We start from the raw sequence: 19,942 nt of genomic DNA on the forward strand, positions 1-19,942 counted from the left end.
TTTGGCTTTCCTCACCCATATTCCTGGCATTCTTGGCACATCTCTTGAATCTCAAGGGCTCACGACAAAGGCATTACCGTAAAATACTGAGCAAGCGCCTTCCTTAGAGATAAGATCGCAAATACAGTCGGCTTCCGTTAATTTGACCCTGATGGGGCTGACAAAATTGATTGAAAGATCCGGTAGGGTCGAATTAAACAAGATAGAAAAAAAAGCCACAACACTGCTGATTCATTTGGCAGTATTTGCGCAATCCTAACACGCCCCCAAATCAAGCTCGCACCTGCTTTATATGTGTCCACAGTAGAAGGCTAACGTAGAACTGACACCAATGCTTCTAAACAATGCATAAATCACGCACCCAATTTTTTAGCAAGAAAAATGGGCAAGGGTTTAGTGGCGGCCAGTGTCCTAAAGTGAGCTTCGCCACACAGATTATTGATGTTGGCTTCGCCGCAATATAACCATGTTGAGCGGTAAAGCATACGAATTCCGCAAACACGGTTTTCGTAAACACGGTTTTGTATCTGATTGCGTTGTGCAGGCAATTTTGGGCTCTGTTTTGTTTGGGGGGAAAAGGTGTGCATTAGAATGGGGTAAATACCGTAATCACACATTGTGAGCTACCATTAATGCTTACAAATCTTTCTAGAGCAGGCCAATAATGGGCGTTTTCGACGGGAAATTTGACTTGTGTTAATGTATTCACTGTCCCCTAAGCCCCGCCAAAACAATGGTGCTCTTTTGCCATACCTGGCCCTTGCGCCACTAAACAACACACATTCATTCATTCCTCCGAGACATGCCACCACTAAAGGGTTGCTATTAGGGTCGCCATAGGGGGCCGCGTTCGTGCATGCTGGCTGGTCAAATTCGATTTATCCAGCAAAGGCCAATTTTAGGATGGAAGCAATGAAAGTTCAGGCCCATAAAAATGCATATGCGTCGGTCAGTATCTTCGGTCGGGATCAAATTAACCTAAAACTTGAATTAGCCGAGTCGAATTAACGGAATTCTACTGTACAAGTGTTCCCATTATGGCTGAATGAGTGCACTGCCAGATTATTCTTTGCTAACGTCAGTGTCCTGTGCTTGCCTTGCAGGGCCAGTTAGGCCTCGTCGAGGGCATCGAGAGTGGCAGTAGCAAAGAGCAGGTGCCACCTCCGGTAACCAAGGTGAGCTGGCAATGTGTGCAGGGGCTGTATTTTTTTTTTTTTTCTGTTCAGTGTACAGGAACCCTCCCCTGGCATAGGAGTCTCATTGAAAATTATTAAAAAAACTGCACAAGTACGCTTGGGTAACAATGCAAATGCAGGACACAGCACAAGGTAACACATGACAAGGACGATGTTTGTCCTCAGTGTGGATTTTTCTTCTTGTTCTGTGTTAGTGTTCATACCCAGGCACCATGGCGAGTCGCCAACTAGCCCTATCTGTCATGCTTCTAACTGCCGAAGAGTTTCGCTGGTGTGTTGTTTAACACTATGTTGGTACTGATCAGTCTTGGGGCCAGCGTTATGGTTGAAGCAAGTAGGTGCAGTGTGTGTGTGTGTGACATTTAGTTCCACTTTGGAGGAGAGCTGTTTCAATTTGGTATTGTTGTTCAAGTGTGCTGGAGTGTTTTCAGTACGAGAAACGTCAGCATAAAAGACATTATGGTGAAACGCAGAGTAACTACTTCTAGAAAATAGATTGTCAAAGCATACAACTGTACACTTGTGGCACACTGCTGCATGCATTTTGCTCTGCCTGTGGCTCTTATTGGTAAAATGTTGCTAGAACAATGTTGAGTGATCTTTTAATTCTCATTGGGAAAACTCTGCCTTGAGTCCGTGAGGGCATGCTGTCATGTGAGCAGAGCTGAGAGTGCTTGTCTCTTCCCAGGCAATGCCAGAAGAAAGAGTGGACGGCGAGGATGACGGCATAGGTGAGTGCCACATATACCTGAAAGCCTAGCTGTGCTGTTAGTGATGAGCATGCTTACATATTGTTTTCTTTCTCTTGCTAGTCTAACTGTGGCAGGGCAGGCACAACAACATGGCTGTTGTGCTATGCTTTGAAGTTTTTCACCTTATAAAACATTTCGCGAAAGACACTAAAGCAGAGGTTGACTTTCTGACAGGATCATAAAAAAAAAACACAAAAACACACACACATGCTACCAGACAGGACTAAACAAGGAGCACACTGACATTGCTGCTCCATGTTCTGCCTTGTCTGGTAGTGTTTGTTTTTTAATGTAGTCGTGAATCAACTAGACCGTCAGTCAATCCTTTCTGAAAAGCTCAGTGCTTTTGTTACCAGACCTGGGCCAGATCAAGGCAACCTACGAGCCACTCATCTTTGGAGACTCGGATGCTGAAGAAGAAGACACAGCTGTTGTGCCAAGTGCAGGGCACACAGCACCCGTGCAGCCAGAGTACCGCCCCCGTCTGGTGCAGGACGCCTTCCAGCCTGGCTCCACACCCGTCCACCTCCAGCACCGCTTCATGGTAAGGGTTGTCTCGGCGGTTCTCAGCCCTGGCGGAAAAAAAAGAAAACTAGGAGGGAGGGTCATGTGACAGTCTTGAAGCCTAGTCATAAAAAATAAAGAAGAGTAATTACGGAAAACGCACCCATGCACATGATGGCAAACTGTTTTCAGTGTCACTCCGTGCAGCTGCACTGGGTTCATCGTCCGCTTCTCTGCTGTACCGCTCGCGCGGCCATTCTACATTTTCAACGTGCACACAAGTGTCTGCCCATAGAGAAGCGTGGGCCTTCGCCAGGAGCTTTGGTTGGGATTGAATTAACTGAAAAATTGAAATAAACTGTTGAATTAACGGAAGTCTACTGTACAGACCTTATGCCAAATTCTGGAACTCTACTTCTCTACTTGGCTTATTTAGCCTACTGTATATGGCAGACCTTATGCAACAAATAGAGAAAAGGGCATGACCATTCAAGCTGATCATTCTTGCTAACCCTGCCTACTCTAGCTCCTGGGACATTACACCTGGCTTGGTCAGCTTAGCAAGTGCAATCACAGCCGATATTGAGCTGTGTTTCTATGTTGTTTTGCAGTTTCTACCACATACTGCACTGAAAAGTGCTGTTTCTAAGTGACGGTGTTGTGTGTATGGCAACGCTAACACCTCATTCAGATGACCACTCTTAGCTATCACCTTTAGCCAAGGAGCTACCATATCCTTACTCTATCGATTACCATTGATTACTGTTTGCAGGATTTAGCATAAGAATAATGAGAGAGCTCCACAGAAAAGGCCAGGTCAGTTTGTCAATTATGCGCTTATAATGAGATTGTGTGGGTGCCAGGTGTGGAATTCCGTGGGCATGGTCCGAGCGCACAACACGGCCGAGGAGAGCAGCATTGACGTGGAGTTCCACGACACCTCAGTGCACCACGCGCTACACCGTGGCAACACCCAGGGCCATACTATGGCAGCACTGAGTGAGAAGGCCCTTGTGTTGGCTGGGCCCCAGCAGCTGGAGTGCTTGCATCTGGGTTCCTGGGATGCCAACAAGGAGTGGGCCGTCGACACGCTCTCCGACGGCATCCAGGTGAGTCCCTTGGCGGTGTGCGCCGGGAAGTAGATGTTTTCTGCAAAGTTAGACGGTGCAGCGCTTGTGTCCCTTATTACGTTGCGTGCTCACACACAACCGGCCCCATCATAAGTGTTCTGTAAGAGAGTTGTAAGTGAGCACTCGTCCACTTGTCTCTCTTGTTTTCGTACAGTAAATACTTGTTGACACATATTAATGGTTAAAACGTAGCTGCGACGAATCCCCGACCCAGTCTCCACAGACCTTATCTGTTGGCTGACTGCACTGTAGTGGGTCATTGTATGCCATTGGTTAGTGCATACCGCAATCAGTTTTTGTTGCGTAAAGGTTAACTGCGCTGCCTCGACTGGCAGTGTGGCCGACTTTACGCTGTGCCACAAAAGACCTTCTGCCTTTTTGGAATGTGCAGAGATCGGTCTAACAATGACTCCGGCTTCAGTGCGTATGTAGTGATAAGCATGAGAAATGCACCAGACGTGGTGGCGGCAACAGATGCGCCAGTGTGGCTTATTGCTGCCCACTGTATTTTTAAGTATCTGCCCGGCAGTGCATGGCATAGTGTGTACCAACTTAAGCGTGCAGCACTATTCTAATAAGCGATAACACAAATGCGCCATAGTTTTCTACCTCCTCTATGAGTGGGACTGCTTAAATTTGCGTGTCACTTGCAGAAACGAAAGCAGCCCATTGTTGCCACGTTGACTCAACGAGAAAAATTGGAGGATGCTTGAGCTTCGCCTTTAAGAGTGGAACGCGAAAGCGTTATCGGGCTTCATTCGCATCACATTTTTCTTTCAATGGGCTTCACCGCTACACAGAACGTAGAAAAGCCAGCTTACAAAAACCAAGCTTAGACCGACCCCCTTAAAGCCGGCTTCACTTTTAAACAGAAATGCATTGCTGGGAAGATGTTTCTCCAGGGGCAAAATAAGTGATCTTATATTAAAATGTGAAGGCCCTAGCACCTTTTTTTATTATTTTATTAATTGTTTGCCATTGCCCCGACACGCGTGCGCGTATCCAAAACACATTTGACAGGCGAAGTCCCAATTTGACCTGCCGAGGATGTGAGCGCCATCTGGATATCATTTTCGCAAGTAAATTACCCGAGCGCTCCCTGTCGGTGTGGTAGAAATGCTGGAATAGAGGGCTTGTGTTTGAGTTTCCTCGTAACAGAATTATGTTTTCTCGTACATTCAAATTACAGTCCGACGCCACCATGTGTGTAGGATGTGGTTAAGTTGTACTTTACCGTTTTTCTGACGGATTTCACTGTGAGAAATTCAATTTTTGTTCACCAAAACCCTGCACCACATGGAGGGCATGCGCGGTCAGGGTGGTTCGGGATGATTTTCTCCTTCGCTAACACCTTGCGCCACGCGGAGGGCCTGGGCGGTCGGGGTGGCTGAGGATGATTTTCTACGCCACGGACGCCGACATCCACGTCGGCGCCGACGCCGGATTTTCTGCGACACGGGGCCCTTAACACTATCGCGCTAATACGCTTCTGGCCGTGCACCTGTGTATGGCCAGGAGTGGCTCAGGCACAAAGAAAGCACCCTGCACAGATGCTCCCGTAAAATGCCAGTGCAGATTTGCTGGGAAACACGCATGCATATGATGCTACAAGCATCCCAGCACAATGACTGCGTGCACTTAGTGGACGATGCACTGCACACAAATAGCATAGGATGATCAGCACCACATGGCAGCAGCCACCACGTTTCAGTGAAGTGGAGCGGTTCTCGCTCAGTGGCAGATACTTGTACAAGCTTGCAAGTACGCATTGGGGAAAGCCGAATGAATCGTCTGCTCTACTGCCATGTGTGCCGCTGTATTCCATGTCAGTTTTGTGAAGTGAAGTGTAGAATCAGTAGTGAAGAAGTGTAGAATAAATTTTTCTGTTCTTCCTGCCTATGTCACATTAATCAGGTGCTTCTTTTACACAATATTCGTTCCAGTGCCTCCTTCCTTTTTCCATGTGTGCACCTCTGTATACCAGGAAAAGGGGAGTGACATTAAAGACCAACAGCAGTGATACGTTTGCATTGAATAAGAAATTTTTGTTGTGATAGTGGAGCTACAGAGAAGCCTCAAGGCAAAAATTTTGTGGAAAGTGCGAACGGGTACCACCCCTGATGGTGTGCCCCCCATCAGGGACGGTACACTGACAGACAAAAGCTTTTCGTTATGTCTAGTGTGCTGGGTTTGGGCTGTGCATTGCAAACAGTTTGATTAGTCATGGCCCCAGCTCTGAAGGACGCTGCATGGTTGCACAGGCAGTGGCGGTTGGCGATGACTGGGTGGCCGCATGCTGTAGCTCGGGTCTGGTGCGTCTCTGGACGTTGAGTGGCCTGCAGAAGGCCGTGTGGCGTGCACCAGGACCAGTGGTTGCACTTGTTGCTTCCGGCCGCTCGCTTGCCTTGATCTTCCACCAGGGGGCCGGTGAGCACCTTTCACATCATATGACTTTATTTAGTGCTCGTGCTTCCAAGGAAAAAAATTGATGCCAGGACCAAATCTAAAAGCTTCTACGTGGCAGCTTGATGTGGTTCTGGCCCATTTCTTGACATCGTACAAAGACATTGTATACTGGTTTGGCATGGCAGTTACAGATATGGTGCAAAAAATGTAAAAACAAATTTCCCATAATATATACCATGATCATGGATTATGTTGCTAACTCTCTTGTAACGATACAGTATATCGTAATGCACGCTTATATAGTTAAATCTTGATATAATGAACACAGATGTAATGAATTATCGCATATAACAAAGGATAAATTAAAAAATCGGTGTGTTGCGCTTTATGTCAACAAGTACTATTCTGCTACAAATACAAAACCAAATGTGGGATCCGATACTTTATTAGTTATAGCGAACAAAAGTTTTGTTTGCATGTGGCTCAAAATGATTGATAGTAAAAATGTCAAATACTGTTGCAGACCAATTTTTCGGACCCATGCGATTATTTCGACTTATCCCTGGCACTGCCAGCTACCCCAGAAGCAATGTAGAAAGGCAACTAAGATTTCAGATGTCGCATGGTGTGCCGCCACTTTTTGGAAGATGATTGGCTTGAACAATACTGAAAACAAGGTAGTCATGAAAAGAGTTGCCGCTATGTCAACTCTACGCCAAACTGCAACTGGTTGCAGATTCCTGATAAAATGGCACTGGTTTGGCCTGGAGGCCTGGGAAGCTATGGGTGTGATGAAAAGTTGCTGACGTCCAGCAGAGCAGCTGGTGACAAGCTCTCACAGGAAGTTTGCCGTCTATGTTCATACCAGTAGACTTCACTGGCATGGACAAAATCAATCCGTGGACTAAATTTACGGCCGTAGCAGCAGAATTCAGCTCCGCGTGTGGTCCTTTTTGTGTCCGAAAGATCCATCAGCAAGAGCAGCTTGACATCGCACATTTTGGATATTCATGCATGTTTGGGCCAGTGGCTTGGCTTTTATCATCCACAGACTGGAAGCCAATAAGCTGATCCCATGTAATCACACCATTTGCACAGTTGCATATTAGTGATGGGGCAAAGTCTACATGTGTAATATATTGTTGTTCCCATGCCATGTACTGACATGGCAAGCTGCTGACAGGCCATGAAATTTGCAGACCTTCTTTGTGTGGCCTGTTTCACTTTTACAAAATGCCATGATGACCATCCATTTGTTTGAAACATGTAATGGCTACTGTGCATGGAGGCTACGGTGCACGTTTTCCGCATGATTTGAATTAATAAACAGTGAAATGCATCTGTAGTGGTGATGCTATGTATGTGTTTGTGTGCAGGCGTCACAGCAGAGTGGCAGGCACTTGCCGTGGTGCAGTACAATGTAGGTGCTGGTGTCCTTGAGCCTCCTATCCCTGTGCCCCTGGCTGAGAGGCAACGGCTTGCCTGGGCAGGGTGTGTGTGACTGCAGTGTTGGCACTCGCAACTTGGCTAACAGTTTTTAGATAGGTAGTAGTATATTCCTGTCAGCCATTTGGGCATAGCCTAACAAAAGAAAGCTTCTCTAAACCAAAACAAAAGTTCTTCTCATAAAATTGTTTTCCAGAAATTTCTTGGGATAGTGTTTTGCTTCCGGGATTCGCATACTGTAAAATGGCTATGGAGGGAACGTCATTCTACTATAAAAAGCTATACTAGAATGCCGATAAAATGAACTCGAATATCGCAAATTGTACGATATGATCAATTAAACTTAAAGTGTTGTTGGCTATGCTTTATTTCAGTGAGTATTCTGCTCCTGTAATGAAACGGAAAATGCAAAATTTGAGACATCAGCTACAGTGAAGCGAGTATATTTGTTTGCTCAGCAGCTCAAAATAAGTATTCTGATAGCAAAATTTTTAAAAACTCGGCATGAGAAACTTGAAACGAAGCATTCAAGATGCTCGTCAAACATGGAGGTGCCTTGTGCAGTATAGTCAGCGTCATTTCATACATGGGGCATAATAAATTTTCCTCTGTAAGTTTCCAAAATGCATTCAAGAAGTTTCTTGCTGCTCTGTTCTATTGCTAGACTTGACAACAGATGTTTGCCATGTTGTGCAGGTACACAGACGAGGGCTCACTTGTGTACTGTCGACTCTGATGGTGTCCTCTCCATCCTTGGCTCCTCTTATGGCTGGAATCCTGTTTGCAACACCAGAGACAATGTGAGTACCCATGTTAGTCATGTTGGACCCTTCACTTTCGGCTGAAGTTATCTACACTGGCTGTAGAAACTCAAGTACGGTCAGCTCTTAACCATTTCCGGATGGAAGACGAGTTGAGCTCGTCAAGTGTTTATATGCAAAAAAGCTGAACCACGAGCCCAACTTATCCATCGCTGTTTTGTAACTTATGCAGCTCTCAAGAGCATTTTAGCTTGTTCGTTTTTCTGCGGCTATAAACAACACCAGGTGGCATAAGGAGCCTGTCGAAGTGGGAAGTTGTGAACATAGACTTTTTTGTTATTGTGTCACCAGCCGTCTACTTCGAAAAGGGCATCCTACGTGGGATGGATGAACTCTTCGAGTCGTGTTGAAAAAGAAAGAAAGCTTGGCGGAATTCAGAGAGCTGAACTTCTTCGAGTCAGGAGCGATTTTGCGTTACAGTGTGTTCTGTTGAAACTTGTAGATAAGAAAAGCAAACACAAAAAGTGATGCTAACCTGTGTGCACTGAAGCCCATCTTGATTAGTTTTAAAAAATATTTGTTTCTGATAAACTTTGCCTTTCTGACACAAACTTTTCACTTCTTTATTGTCCTTAAAGGGTTAAATTTATACCACCGAAGCGTACACACACTGCTATGTCTGTGCTGCCAAAAGCCAAGTCCATTCAGCATGCGAAAGGACAAGAGTGTGTCCCTCTGCATTTCCAAGAGAAGCGAACAGTTGGGAGGGCCAATTTGGCAGCTTTCGGCGACATGGTCATTGCATGCTTTTCAACCACTGCATGGGATCGACTGGCAGGCTCCTAAGTTGTTTGTGATACCATGTGACCTCCACCTCTGCTTTCAGTAACACGTTGAGTCTCTCTTTTCGTGTCAAAAGCTGGGTTGGTGTTTGACACATATTTTGGACGAGTCGTATGAAAGGTGCTATGGTTAATTGTTTCTCTCTCGAGAAGTTGAGGCTTTGTACCATGATTAGGAAGTCGACAGCTACTTAACCCTTTAACTGCCACTACCGAGATCACTCATGAAACCACCCATGCGCACCCCCTGCTACTCTCGAGTATACTCGTGTTGCTTTTTAAACTCACTCCCTGCCACTCCCGAGACAACTCGTGCAAAAAAAAATTGCGTTCATGTCCCGCCATCTATGGAGAGGTCACCTAAACACATAGAAATTGTAAATTAAATTTTAGACAACAGATCGGAGCGCACGTGTTTACACCCGCGTCGCTTCGTCTTGGCAGAGCGCAGCAGCCATGGCGAGTCTACTCGACACGTGCGTCCGCGCTTTGACGGACGAAGAAATTCAAGAACTGCTGATGAATATCTGTACATGACCTGTGGAGTATCATGGTGCATTACTAGCATGAAATTTCCACTGAACCAACATGAAAAAAATACCCGGCAGGGGGTTAGGAGCAGTCAGAAAAAAACCCGGCAGTGAAAGGGTTAAGGAAGCACAAAAAAAAAAAAGCGGGACAAAAAATTTTCACGTCAGTACATCTTTAAGTTTAAGCCCCCCCCCCCCCCCTGGTTACGGGCCTGCAACACGCGTCAAGCTGGTGGGGCTAGAGCGACCCGAGACATGCTTTGTTGTTTTCCTATTGCATAGTGCTTTAAAGCCGTGACAGGAAACCAAAATGAAATCAAGCTGGTTGGTGCGCTTGAGTTATCGCCTATTAAACGCGTGCGGTACAATTCCTATGCCACACGCATTGTGAAACAGATAGGTGCAGATGGTTATCGTGATAGGGTTGGCAGCAAAGCACGAAGCTACAAATATGGCGTGCGATGACCCACGAGATTCACTGGTACCAGAATAGGAAACTGAGCATGCACCGGCATTTTCATGTGACACGAGCAGGTGAGTACTGCGGTGAAGCAGCTGCAGCGAGTGGCTACTGTTGTCAATTGCGTGAGCCTCGCGCCTTTCCTTGTTTAGATAGGATCTAGCTGCTGGAAAACATATCGTACGTTTGCAGTTTGGCAGTGTACTGAACGTTGGTGCCGAAAGATCGTGTTTTCCGGGAACGTATTAACCAGTAAGAAAGAAACGTAACTGTATTGGGTCGTTTTCGGTGTTCTCGATCACAAACGTTGACACCGTGATCGTATGAAACAGGATCGTATCAGCAAGGCTCAACTGTATACTGTGATTACCTCTGACTTAGTCACCAGCTTTGTGACAAGATGCGTTAAACCTCTGATTTGTCTGTGTGATGTAGTCCACGAGGTATGCTTTTGTTTCTTGTTCCACCTGCGCAGAATGAGTTCACAACAGTGTAAATGGGGGGTGCGAGCTTCGTGCACGAAGTGCTGAGCTTGTCCTGGACTAGGATGGAACTTGTATAAACTATTGTCTTAATTCTGATGCATATATAATGCAAGAACACTCATGTGCCAAGATTTCTGCTGCGAGTTAGACGACCCTTAGCCATCAAAATAATTCCAGGCATTACCGTGTCTTCATTGTTTGTGTGTGCTCTTGGAATGGATTACGAATGCAAGTGATGCATCGGAGAGACCACTGTGTTTCCTTCTATCTTGATGGCCCTGTTATTCTTTGCTGTGCAGGTGAAGAGCCAGTCGGACCACTACTTTGTGCTGGGTGTGAGTGAGACGCGCCAGCAAGTTCGGTAAGTCCCGAGCCTTGTCACGACGGTTGGGCCTCAGTCGTGCTCATCTTTCTTGCAGGGCCTTGATGTGCAAGGGTTCACGCTACCCGCCCACTTTGCCGCGACCCGTCATGGTCGTGCTGGACTTCAGCCTGCCCTTCCTGGGCACGGACTCCGAGAAGGGACGACTGGAGGTGCTCCACTTTTCCAGTGTGCTCTTCTAGACCAGAGGCCCCATGCTTGCATTTGATTACTTTGTTGTACAGGACAGCGTGTAGCCCCTTATTTTAAAGGGACACTTCAGAGAAACACTAAATCGGGTTAGGCTTATAAAGCAATCTCTCGAGACTCAATTTTCGTTAATTTCGCGGTAAGAAGTTGATTATTAGAAGAGAAACTTAATTTCGCACCAACACCCCAGTGCCAGTTCATCAGTGTGACAGTCACGGATTTCAAAGTGTTTTTGACACTTTTGTTTTGTGTTCTGGTCGTCATGTATCAGTAGAAGTGCTTAAAATGTAGTATGTTAAGTCTTTGGCTCTTTCAGAACACAATGTAGTCCATCTTGCCGCTCAAAAAATTAACTAAGCCCAAGCAGGTGTGGTCAGAATCTGACGTCACAAAAAGCTGGTTCTAGCAGTGTCACTGCCTGTCTTTTGTTCTTCACGTCTTCTTTGGCTGACCTCGACTCTGAGTGGCTTTCTTGGTATTGTGGTAGAGCAATTCATTAATACAGCTCAGATTGTTTTTCTCTATGATCTCCCTTTTAAGAATCTTGTAAAGAGAATAGAAGTGTGCCTCACATTTCCAGGGTGAACACACTCGATAAGTTGCACCTTCCTATAAATAGTTTTCATCTCGTTTACTTCTGATAGTTTAACTAACTAGCACACATTGAGAAAAATCTTGAAAGTTAATGGTTCAGGTTACAGCTTTTGCTTGTGCTCATGTCATGCATGCGTGCTTCAGCTGCCTGGTGCAGCACAGTAATATTAGTTAAAACAGTGTAATGGATTTGAGTATGGGCAGTGCAGCACCACCAGCTGCACAAGGTATCCTGTGCTTAAATGAGCCCCTTTTAAGTATGCTGTCATGCCTAGTATGATGTATAAGTGTAATGTATGTAGTATAAGTATGATATGTGAGCCTAGCTGGGTGGTTGGAACATACATGAAAAACATGACCGAGTCGAATCTGACAGTGCATTCCAAAGAACAGGTGTCTTACTGGTAGTACTAGTTCAATATTATTGGCTGGCAAAAACTTGGCAAGCTATAAACCAACATTTTTTTTGCGCTGCACCTAACCCACCAGTGTCAGAGACTCCCAAGGAATTTTCATAAAAACAGCCGGAGAAAACCTGGAAAAATCGAGGCATTTGGAAATGCCAACATCGTAGAGTAGACACGCTGAGGTTTGGTACAGTTAGAACAAAAGAGTGCATGTGCACATCTTCGGCCTAAGTTGCAGCAGCTAGGCATTCTTGTTGACAGGAGGAGCTGTGGCGTGCCTGGTGCCTGGAGGATGCCCTGCGACGTGTGGGCGAGGAGGGCCGTCAGCTGGCTGACGTCTGCAACCGGAGGCAGCTGCTGCTGCTCAAACTGTTTGCGGTGCGCATTAGCCCTTACTTGCATTAATTTTAACTGCTTTGGATACAGGCTTTACTTAGTGAATTCAATTTTCAGCTTTGTTTATTTGTCTGTTGGTGGTTTTGAACTGTAGTTGCAATGCTGTGCAATGTGTCAGTTTTGTGTGCAGCTTTTCATACCACAATGTTGTAACGAAGGTGTTTATAGACGGCAGCATTGCACCAAACCATTTTATGTGTATTTGTAAGGTGCTCTGAAGAAGAAACTGGTGTGAAGAAATGGGATATTGCAATAGCTATTGCTATCACTATGTTGTGTGTGTTCGATCGAACTGTGGTGATTTTTAACTGCTTATTATAAGTGTTTCTTGGTGCTTCTGGTACTGTATACGAAATTTGACTGGGCCTGATCTCCGTAAACAAGAGGTCCTAGTACAGTCCCTGACTAGCGGGTCTCCTTTCCTTTCTCTGAGGATCTCCAATGCAGACATTGTAATTACATGAATATAACCCCCATTTTTTGTGGCATTTTCAGGCTTGTGAACGTATTTCATTTTAGGTTCATAACTATGCCCTGAATACATGTAGGTGCAGGTGGTTCGCGTATCTCCTCGTCAGATTGCTCGTTACATGTACCGGACACCTGATTTGGGCCTGAGGCTGCTGTGTCATTACGTACCTTTAGTTGGAGTTGTAATATCTTAACCTACTGCAGCAGCTCAGTGGCTTTGGTGTTCTGCTGCTCAGCATGAAATTGTGGATTCAATTCTTGGCCGCTGCATCTGCATTCCGGTGGGGCGCAAAAACACTCATGGACCATGCTTTGAGCGTGCATTAAAGGACTCCAGATGTTCTTAATTAATCGGGAGCCGTACACTACTGCATCTCCCTTAGTCTCTGTTAGGATGTTAAAGGCCAACTGCACGGAAACCTTGAACAGTTAAAAAAAAGTGTCAGACGATTACGATACTCCCTAATGCGAAATTTGAGTGCAGCTCGATACGTCTTTTCATTTCACGATATATCGAAGCAAACAATTTGAGATCGAAGTCACCGCACCGACTGGCAGTGGGCCAGTGCCGTCAGCGCCTTTGCAGAGGGAGGGCAGTATGGGAACGCTGGCATGATGAGTGGCATCGAAGCCAGCTGTGGAAGGAGACGACGACGAATGCACAAGCAGTGGCATGAGCGCGTTCGCGCGGTTACGTGGAGGGACGCCGACAAGCCAGCTGTGGTAGAAGACGACGAATGCACAAGCAGTGGCACGAGCACATTCACGCAGTTACGCCAAGGGACGCCGACGCTCAACCCAGGAACGAGCACCTAGGAGCTGCGCCTTAAATAGCCCTAGTTTTATAGATTGTAAATATTATATAGAGCAACCTCATCTCAAGGTTATACGAGTGAAATATGAGTAGGATGCTGCATCAAAAAGCTAGCAAAAATACATTTTTATATTGAAATTGAAAAAAAGAATGATGCCATTATTCTTCGCTGGAAATGATGCGGAACCTAGAATGTTGTGAAATAGCGCAGCTCCTTGGCATGACCTCGGAGATTAGGTGGCATCTTCTGCATGCTCAGCATCTTGGAGGTCGTGTGCTCGGATATGAGTCATGTCCGATAATCACCAGGTGCACATGTGTAAGTACTAGTTAAAGATTGCTAATAAGAATGTTAGACAGTTACCAGCTCTGCAGCTTGGCCAAAAATGCTTCAATAGTCAATACTTCTGTTAATTCGACCTTGACCTGACGGGATCGACGTAATTGATCGGATTATCCAGCGGGTCGAATTAAACGGTGCAGAAAGAATGCTAAAACATACAGCTGATTAATTTGGCAGTATTTGCCCTATTCTAACACGCCCCTGAACCAATTGCGCGCCCACTTTCTATGTGTTCAAAGTGTAAAACTAATGTAGGAATAGGATTAAATCTCCTAAACTAAGTAGAAATCTAACACGCAACCTGATTTTTTGCAAGCAAAATTGTTGCACAATGCAGGCCTGTTTTTTAAAGTTAGCTTCGCCACAAGGTTTTTAAGGTCGGCACCGCCGCAATACATTCGTGTTATGCAGTAAAGCATATGACCGTTGCAAAGGCATTCTTGGTTTCGTGTCCAGTTGCCCCGTGCTTTCGACAAACACAAATAGGTGTTTTCGACAAGACAATGTGTTCCGGCATTCACTGTCCACTAAGCTCTGCCGAGACAGAAGCTGCCACCAAAGTTGTCGCTACAGGAGTCAGGTGCATGCATGCTGACTGGTTAAGTTCGAATGATCCGATGAAGGGCAATTTTAGGATCGAAACAACGAAAGTTTGGGCCCATAGCAATGCATGGGCACTGGCCGCAAACTTGGGTCGGGATCGAATTAACGGAAGTGTACTGTATATACTAATCATTTGTAACAAATTTCACCAAAGTGAAATTGTGTTATAGTTGGTGTTTAAGCCCGTAGTTGGGTCAGTCAATCTGTCCTAAGCTGGCCTTTCAGCACAATAAGTTGGTTAATCAATCAGTTTTAATGTCTTTATTTTCTGGGCCATCAAACTTCCATCCTTGCCTTTATCTATGCCAATACAGCATTGTGATTTTTTATCCACAATTTTTCGCTGACTACGTGCAGCTGGCAGCCAAGGCCGAGCGAGAGGTGCGTGCGCTGGACGTGGCACGTCTCATGGACTCTGAGCGACTGATCCAGGGAGCAGTGGAGTATGCCTCCAAGAGCCGACGGCTGGTGCTGGCGCAGCGGGTTGAGCGCCTTCTGCTCGAACAAGAACCTCAGTTTGAAACTGCTCCTGCTGCTCGGTAAGCCTGGGGGCAATCTATTATAGACTTCACTACATATGAGCATCGTCCAAGAACTACTAGTGCGTAGGTGTTTCCTCCTAGCGGCAGCTCATCTAACATGGTAATGATCTCTGGGCTCATATTTGTGATGTGACCACAACCGTAAATATAGGCCTGTTGTGCTCGAGTTATTGACCCCTTCCGTGCCATTGACAAGCTGTATTCATCTGCGTGTTTCTGGTCAAAACGATTAATGAAGCGCTCAGCTCATCGAAGATACTTTTTATTTTCTTGCAAGTTTCATTTTATCGTCGGCGATGCATTTTATTTCTTTTCTTGTATAGTGTTGTTAGGGTTCACTTTTGCAATTAATCGGCTGAAATTTTGTTAATACTTCAAGTATTGTCTACACAGTTTTTCATGAAGAATTCTGTAAAGAATTCGGTCATTTTTGGTTAGCTTTCAGGATAATAGGGTGGCACTGTGATTCAACCTGGTGGCGAGCAAAGTCGACTGCATAGTGGAGCGTGTCTTGCTTGCTTTGTTTGCGCATTGAGGCTTAATTTCTTTTTCCATTGTCAAAGTGTCAAGCGCTTCTGCTGACAAAAAATAAAGAATAAACTGATGATTAAGTGAGTACTCATGTGATCTGGCTGTGTTCTTCATTGACAACGCCGTGCCGTGCCTGAGCTCTTTAGTGCACTGCTGCCGAAGTTCATTTACATTGAAATTAACAAGTTACTTGCTGCATTAGTTCAGTAACTATGACATTCTATTGCTGAGTGCGCAGTTGCAGGTTCGATTTGCAGCTGTTATGGCTGCATTCCAGTGGGGGCAAAATGCAGAAATGCTTCTGTAGATACAAAGCTTTTGGTGGATGTTTTGGATTCACAGTTGGTCAAAATTAGTACAGAGTACCACCACTAGGTGTCTCTCGTAGCCCCCCCCCCCCCCCCCCCCCCCCCCCCCTTCGCGCTGCTTTGGAAGTTGTTTTTTACATATAGTCCTACCTATGCGAGACAATGGCTGCAGGTTAAGGTTCAAATTAGCCCAAAAATTAATGGTGTTTGAAGTATGGGCCTTTAGTTACTGCAAGAGTTTGCAAGCTTGCTACTAACATATGAAGAAGTAAAGCTGCAGTGAATGTAATTCATGTTTGGTAATGTATCTTGGCAAAACCAGGCAGGACTTCCAAGCTGTTCCATCTATGCGCAAGCGTGACCCTGACCAAGCTGAAGAAGTGGTGATAAAGCCCAAGCCTCTGCAGCTCTCCAGGAAAAGGCCAGCTGACGTCACATGCAAGGAAGGTGGGTTACCTCTTATTTCAACCTCAAGATGCGATATGGAAGATTGTGATGTACCATGTCTTACACTTTCGATGAAAGGCAGGCATGTTGAGCAAACATTTTCTGTCTCCATCAACTATTAAGACTGATTCTTCAGCAGAAGAGTGAATTAGAATAGAAACACTGCACTCAAACAGGAGAACACAATGCTGACTTGCAACTTAAGATTTGTTTTGTCCACGCCAATACATGTACACAAGTGAGGAGAGGGAACTGAGGAAAGGGGAATGACACTGCAGAAATACCACTAGAGGGAGACGAGCTCAATTTCTGTGCGGCAGAAATACACCTTGAAAATGTGAAAAGCACTAGTATAATGCCAACTCTGTATAATTTTTAATAAAGTTTATGAATTTGGACTCGTATTACGATTTTACAAGGCTATTGATGCTTGGCTTACATAGACGTCAGCCATTCTACAGCGGATGTGGCTGTGGAACCTCTCCTGCTCTACATTGGAATAGCAGCCTTGCATCATAAAACTATGTTTTGCACTTGCACATTCAACAGCGTATGGACAGGTGCCTCTGACACATGTTGACAATGCAGCCTGGCCCATGTAAACTTTTCCGTACTATAAGGAATGCAGATAAATCGCACTAAAATCGCACGTGGTGCAGAGATTTGTGTGGCAAACCACACAGCCAGATTGTGGCCACCTGACACATGCTTTGATGGGCCTATCGATTGCAAGGCATATTTATAGAGCAGGGAGTGCGCAAGTCTGGTGGCATATGCAAGCACAAACCAGTGTTTGACAATCATGGCTACTGTTCCAACACAGGGAGCAGCTAACAAAGAGAAGTACCTCTGCTATATAATACATCTGTAGATATGGCTATGCCAGTACAATAGAAAGATGCCGTATTTTCTTGGCAGCCTTTACTGATTAAAGGTTATTTGTGCATTTTGTTATGCTTTGAATGTGTCTTGCGATCTGTATTTTCAGTCTCCTTTAACAAATTTTTTTGTCGTCATGATATATACGAGCCCGCATACTCTTTTAACAAATTTCTTTGTCGTCATGATATATATTAGCCTGCATTTTTTTTTCTACATTTTAGCTTGAAGCCAGCACTTGTGACGTCTTTTGTCCATTGTTTCGTGCTCTAAAACATGTGAGCAGTACTCAGTTCTGTGTGAAGAGTGCAAGAGGATACCATATCCTTTGCATCACAATGCAAACTCCAGATTTTGATGTATGTAGCACACTGACCATCCTGTCAGCTTCTGTAGCAATCTTAATGTTCTCTGTAGTGCTTTGAAGAAGCTCATCTGTAACAATAGTGTTTCTTCCTTAAGGAAGGCAAACTGGCCAAGCTATTACAGTCGACTTCCTTTAATTCGGACCGGACTGATGAAATTATCGAATTATCTGGCGGGTAGAATTAAACAAAACTCTGCTGAATCTTTGGCAGTATTTGCCCAATTCAAACACACACCCAAATCAAATGCGTGCCCTGCTTTCTGTGTGTTCATCATAGAAGGCTAATGTAGAAGTGACAATAAAGCTGCTAAACAAAGCAGAAATCTAATGTGCACCCGATGTTTTAGCAAGAAAAATGGGCAAGAGTCTAATACATATTGCACAATGGCGGCTGGTTTCTCAAGTCAGCTTCGCTACAATACAACCGTGTTACGCGGTAAGCATACGAACATCGTAGATGCAGTTTTAGTTTTGCATAAATTGAACAAGCTAATTTCGACCAATTTTTCTTGAAAAAAGAAAAAAAAGCTCCGGTGTTAGAATCAAGTAAATACTGTAATCAGATATTGTGAGCTACCGTTATTGCTTGAAAATTTTCCTAGGGCAGACTGAAAATAGGCGCTTTCGACGGGAGACAGCGGCCATTCAATGCATTCACTGCCCACTAAGCTCCGCTGAGACATGCTGCCACCATAGGGGTCACGCGCATGTATGCTGACTGGTCAAGTTTGAATTACCTGGTGAAGGCCAAATTTAGGAATCACAATAATGAATGTTTGGACCCATAGATGCATGGGTGCTGGGCGGGACCTTCGCTCATGATCGAATTAACCAAAATATCTATATAACTGGAGCAAAATTAACGGACATCTACTGTATTTCCCACTGTGCACATAAACGATAAGAAAATAAAGACACCAGGACAGCAGAATTGCATGTTTTATGAAAAAAATAGAAAAGGTACCCTTGGAATGAGAAATGAAGTTCAGGAGAATGGCAGTGTGAGCAAGTTGGTGATGGTTCGCAAGTACTAGAGAGCAAGGAAATGGTGAAGTCTAAACATGAGAATGAGAGTGTGTATCTGAATCTTTGTGCTTGGGAAGTGCTTTTGATTCAACCACTTACCGATGTAGGGATTGGGACAGGACGCAGAATAGTGTGTCTTCTGCCTCGCATGCCAATTTACGAAGTTGTGATGCCTATTCTTTCTTGTTAGTGTTGCTACCTACTGACGAGCATCGCACCACAGTAGAGCTACCCGTGACCCGAGGCAACCCGTTCAAAGTGACCAAGGTGAGCCTTTGTAAAATATAACACGCATGCGTGTGCTAAATTGTATGTTTTTAGACATTGCCTGTGACATGTAGTGCTACGCTGCCTTGTAATGCGAGTTATTTGAGTGCACATTGTACGATTGACTGCAATGTCTGGTCAGGTGATTTAGAAAGTTCCAGTAATTACATTTTCTAATTATATTCATTTTGGATACGTGTTCAAATTGCTCAACTGAAGCTGGGTATTAATCAGGACCTGATACTAGCACAGCTCTCAAGATATCTGCCCCAATATTGCCAGAATATCCCCTTCAGATGCACTGCCTGGTGCGCACAACTGCACACAACAAGTTAGTGCGTCAAAAGCAAAAAAAGCACTGATGAAAATACGTAATGATATTTAAAGCTTGTTGCATAGATCTTGAAACATTTCTGATTGGAGCTGCACTGCAAGTTTAAACAATAGGTCTAAAATGTATGTGAAAAATATGTAATATTAGCAAAACAAGTTGGAAGGTAGATGGTTGGGTGTTTGCTCTCGCTTTCATTATGTCATCATGTAGCAGGTTCCGTCCTTCATTGTTTTTTCACACTGTGCATATTTTTCAAGTGGCTGGATAGGTGCTTTCCAAGTATGCTAGACATGAAATACCGTATTTTCTGGTCTATAAGTCGCACCCCCCCTCAAAACGGCAGTTTGCGCACAAGGCCATTTCTGACAATGGCAAGGAGACTGCCAAAGCCAAGTTATCAAAACTCACAGCGCATGCTATCTATATGCCACGTCAGGCCAACCCAAACAAGAATGTAGCAACCACCTCGAAGAAAGGCAACATGTCAGACTTATGACTGAAACAGTCTATTGCACAAACGAAATTGGTTT

The 19,942-nt window shown here is 44.9% G+C and overlaps 1 protein-coding gene across 1 annotated transcript in view; it reads left to right on the top strand.

The window, feature by feature from the left end:
- The window catches only part of LOC119458604 (WD repeat and HMG-box DNA-binding protein 1-like), a 35,362-nt gene that overhangs the window by 11,201 nt on the left and 4,219 nt on the right, over nucleotides 1-19,942 (top strand). The window contains 14 exon segments of the mRNA XM_037720444.2: nucleotides 1,104-1,175; nucleotides 1,885-1,927; nucleotides 2,305-2,492; nucleotides 3,316-3,561; nucleotides 5,844-6,009; nucleotides 7,365-7,479; nucleotides 8,131-8,149; nucleotides 8,151-8,234; nucleotides 10,812-10,873; nucleotides 10,932-11,046; nucleotides 12,346-12,462; nucleotides 15,069-15,250; nucleotides 16,415-16,539; nucleotides 19,002-19,078. Coding sequence (XP_037576372.1) covers nucleotides 1,104-1,175; nucleotides 1,885-1,927; nucleotides 2,305-2,492; nucleotides 3,316-3,561; nucleotides 5,844-6,009; nucleotides 7,365-7,479; nucleotides 8,131-8,149; nucleotides 8,151-8,234; nucleotides 10,812-10,873; nucleotides 10,932-11,046; nucleotides 12,346-12,462; nucleotides 15,069-15,250; nucleotides 16,415-16,539; nucleotides 19,002-19,078 — 1,611 coding nt within the window.

Source organism: Dermacentor silvarum, chromosome 7 (assembly GCF_013339745.2).
Source record: "Dermacentor silvarum isolate Dsil-2018 chromosome 7, BIME_Dsil_1.4, whole genome shotgun sequence".
Taxonomy (NCBI): Eukaryota; Metazoa; Arthropoda; class Arachnida; order Ixodida; family Ixodidae; genus Dermacentor; species Dermacentor silvarum.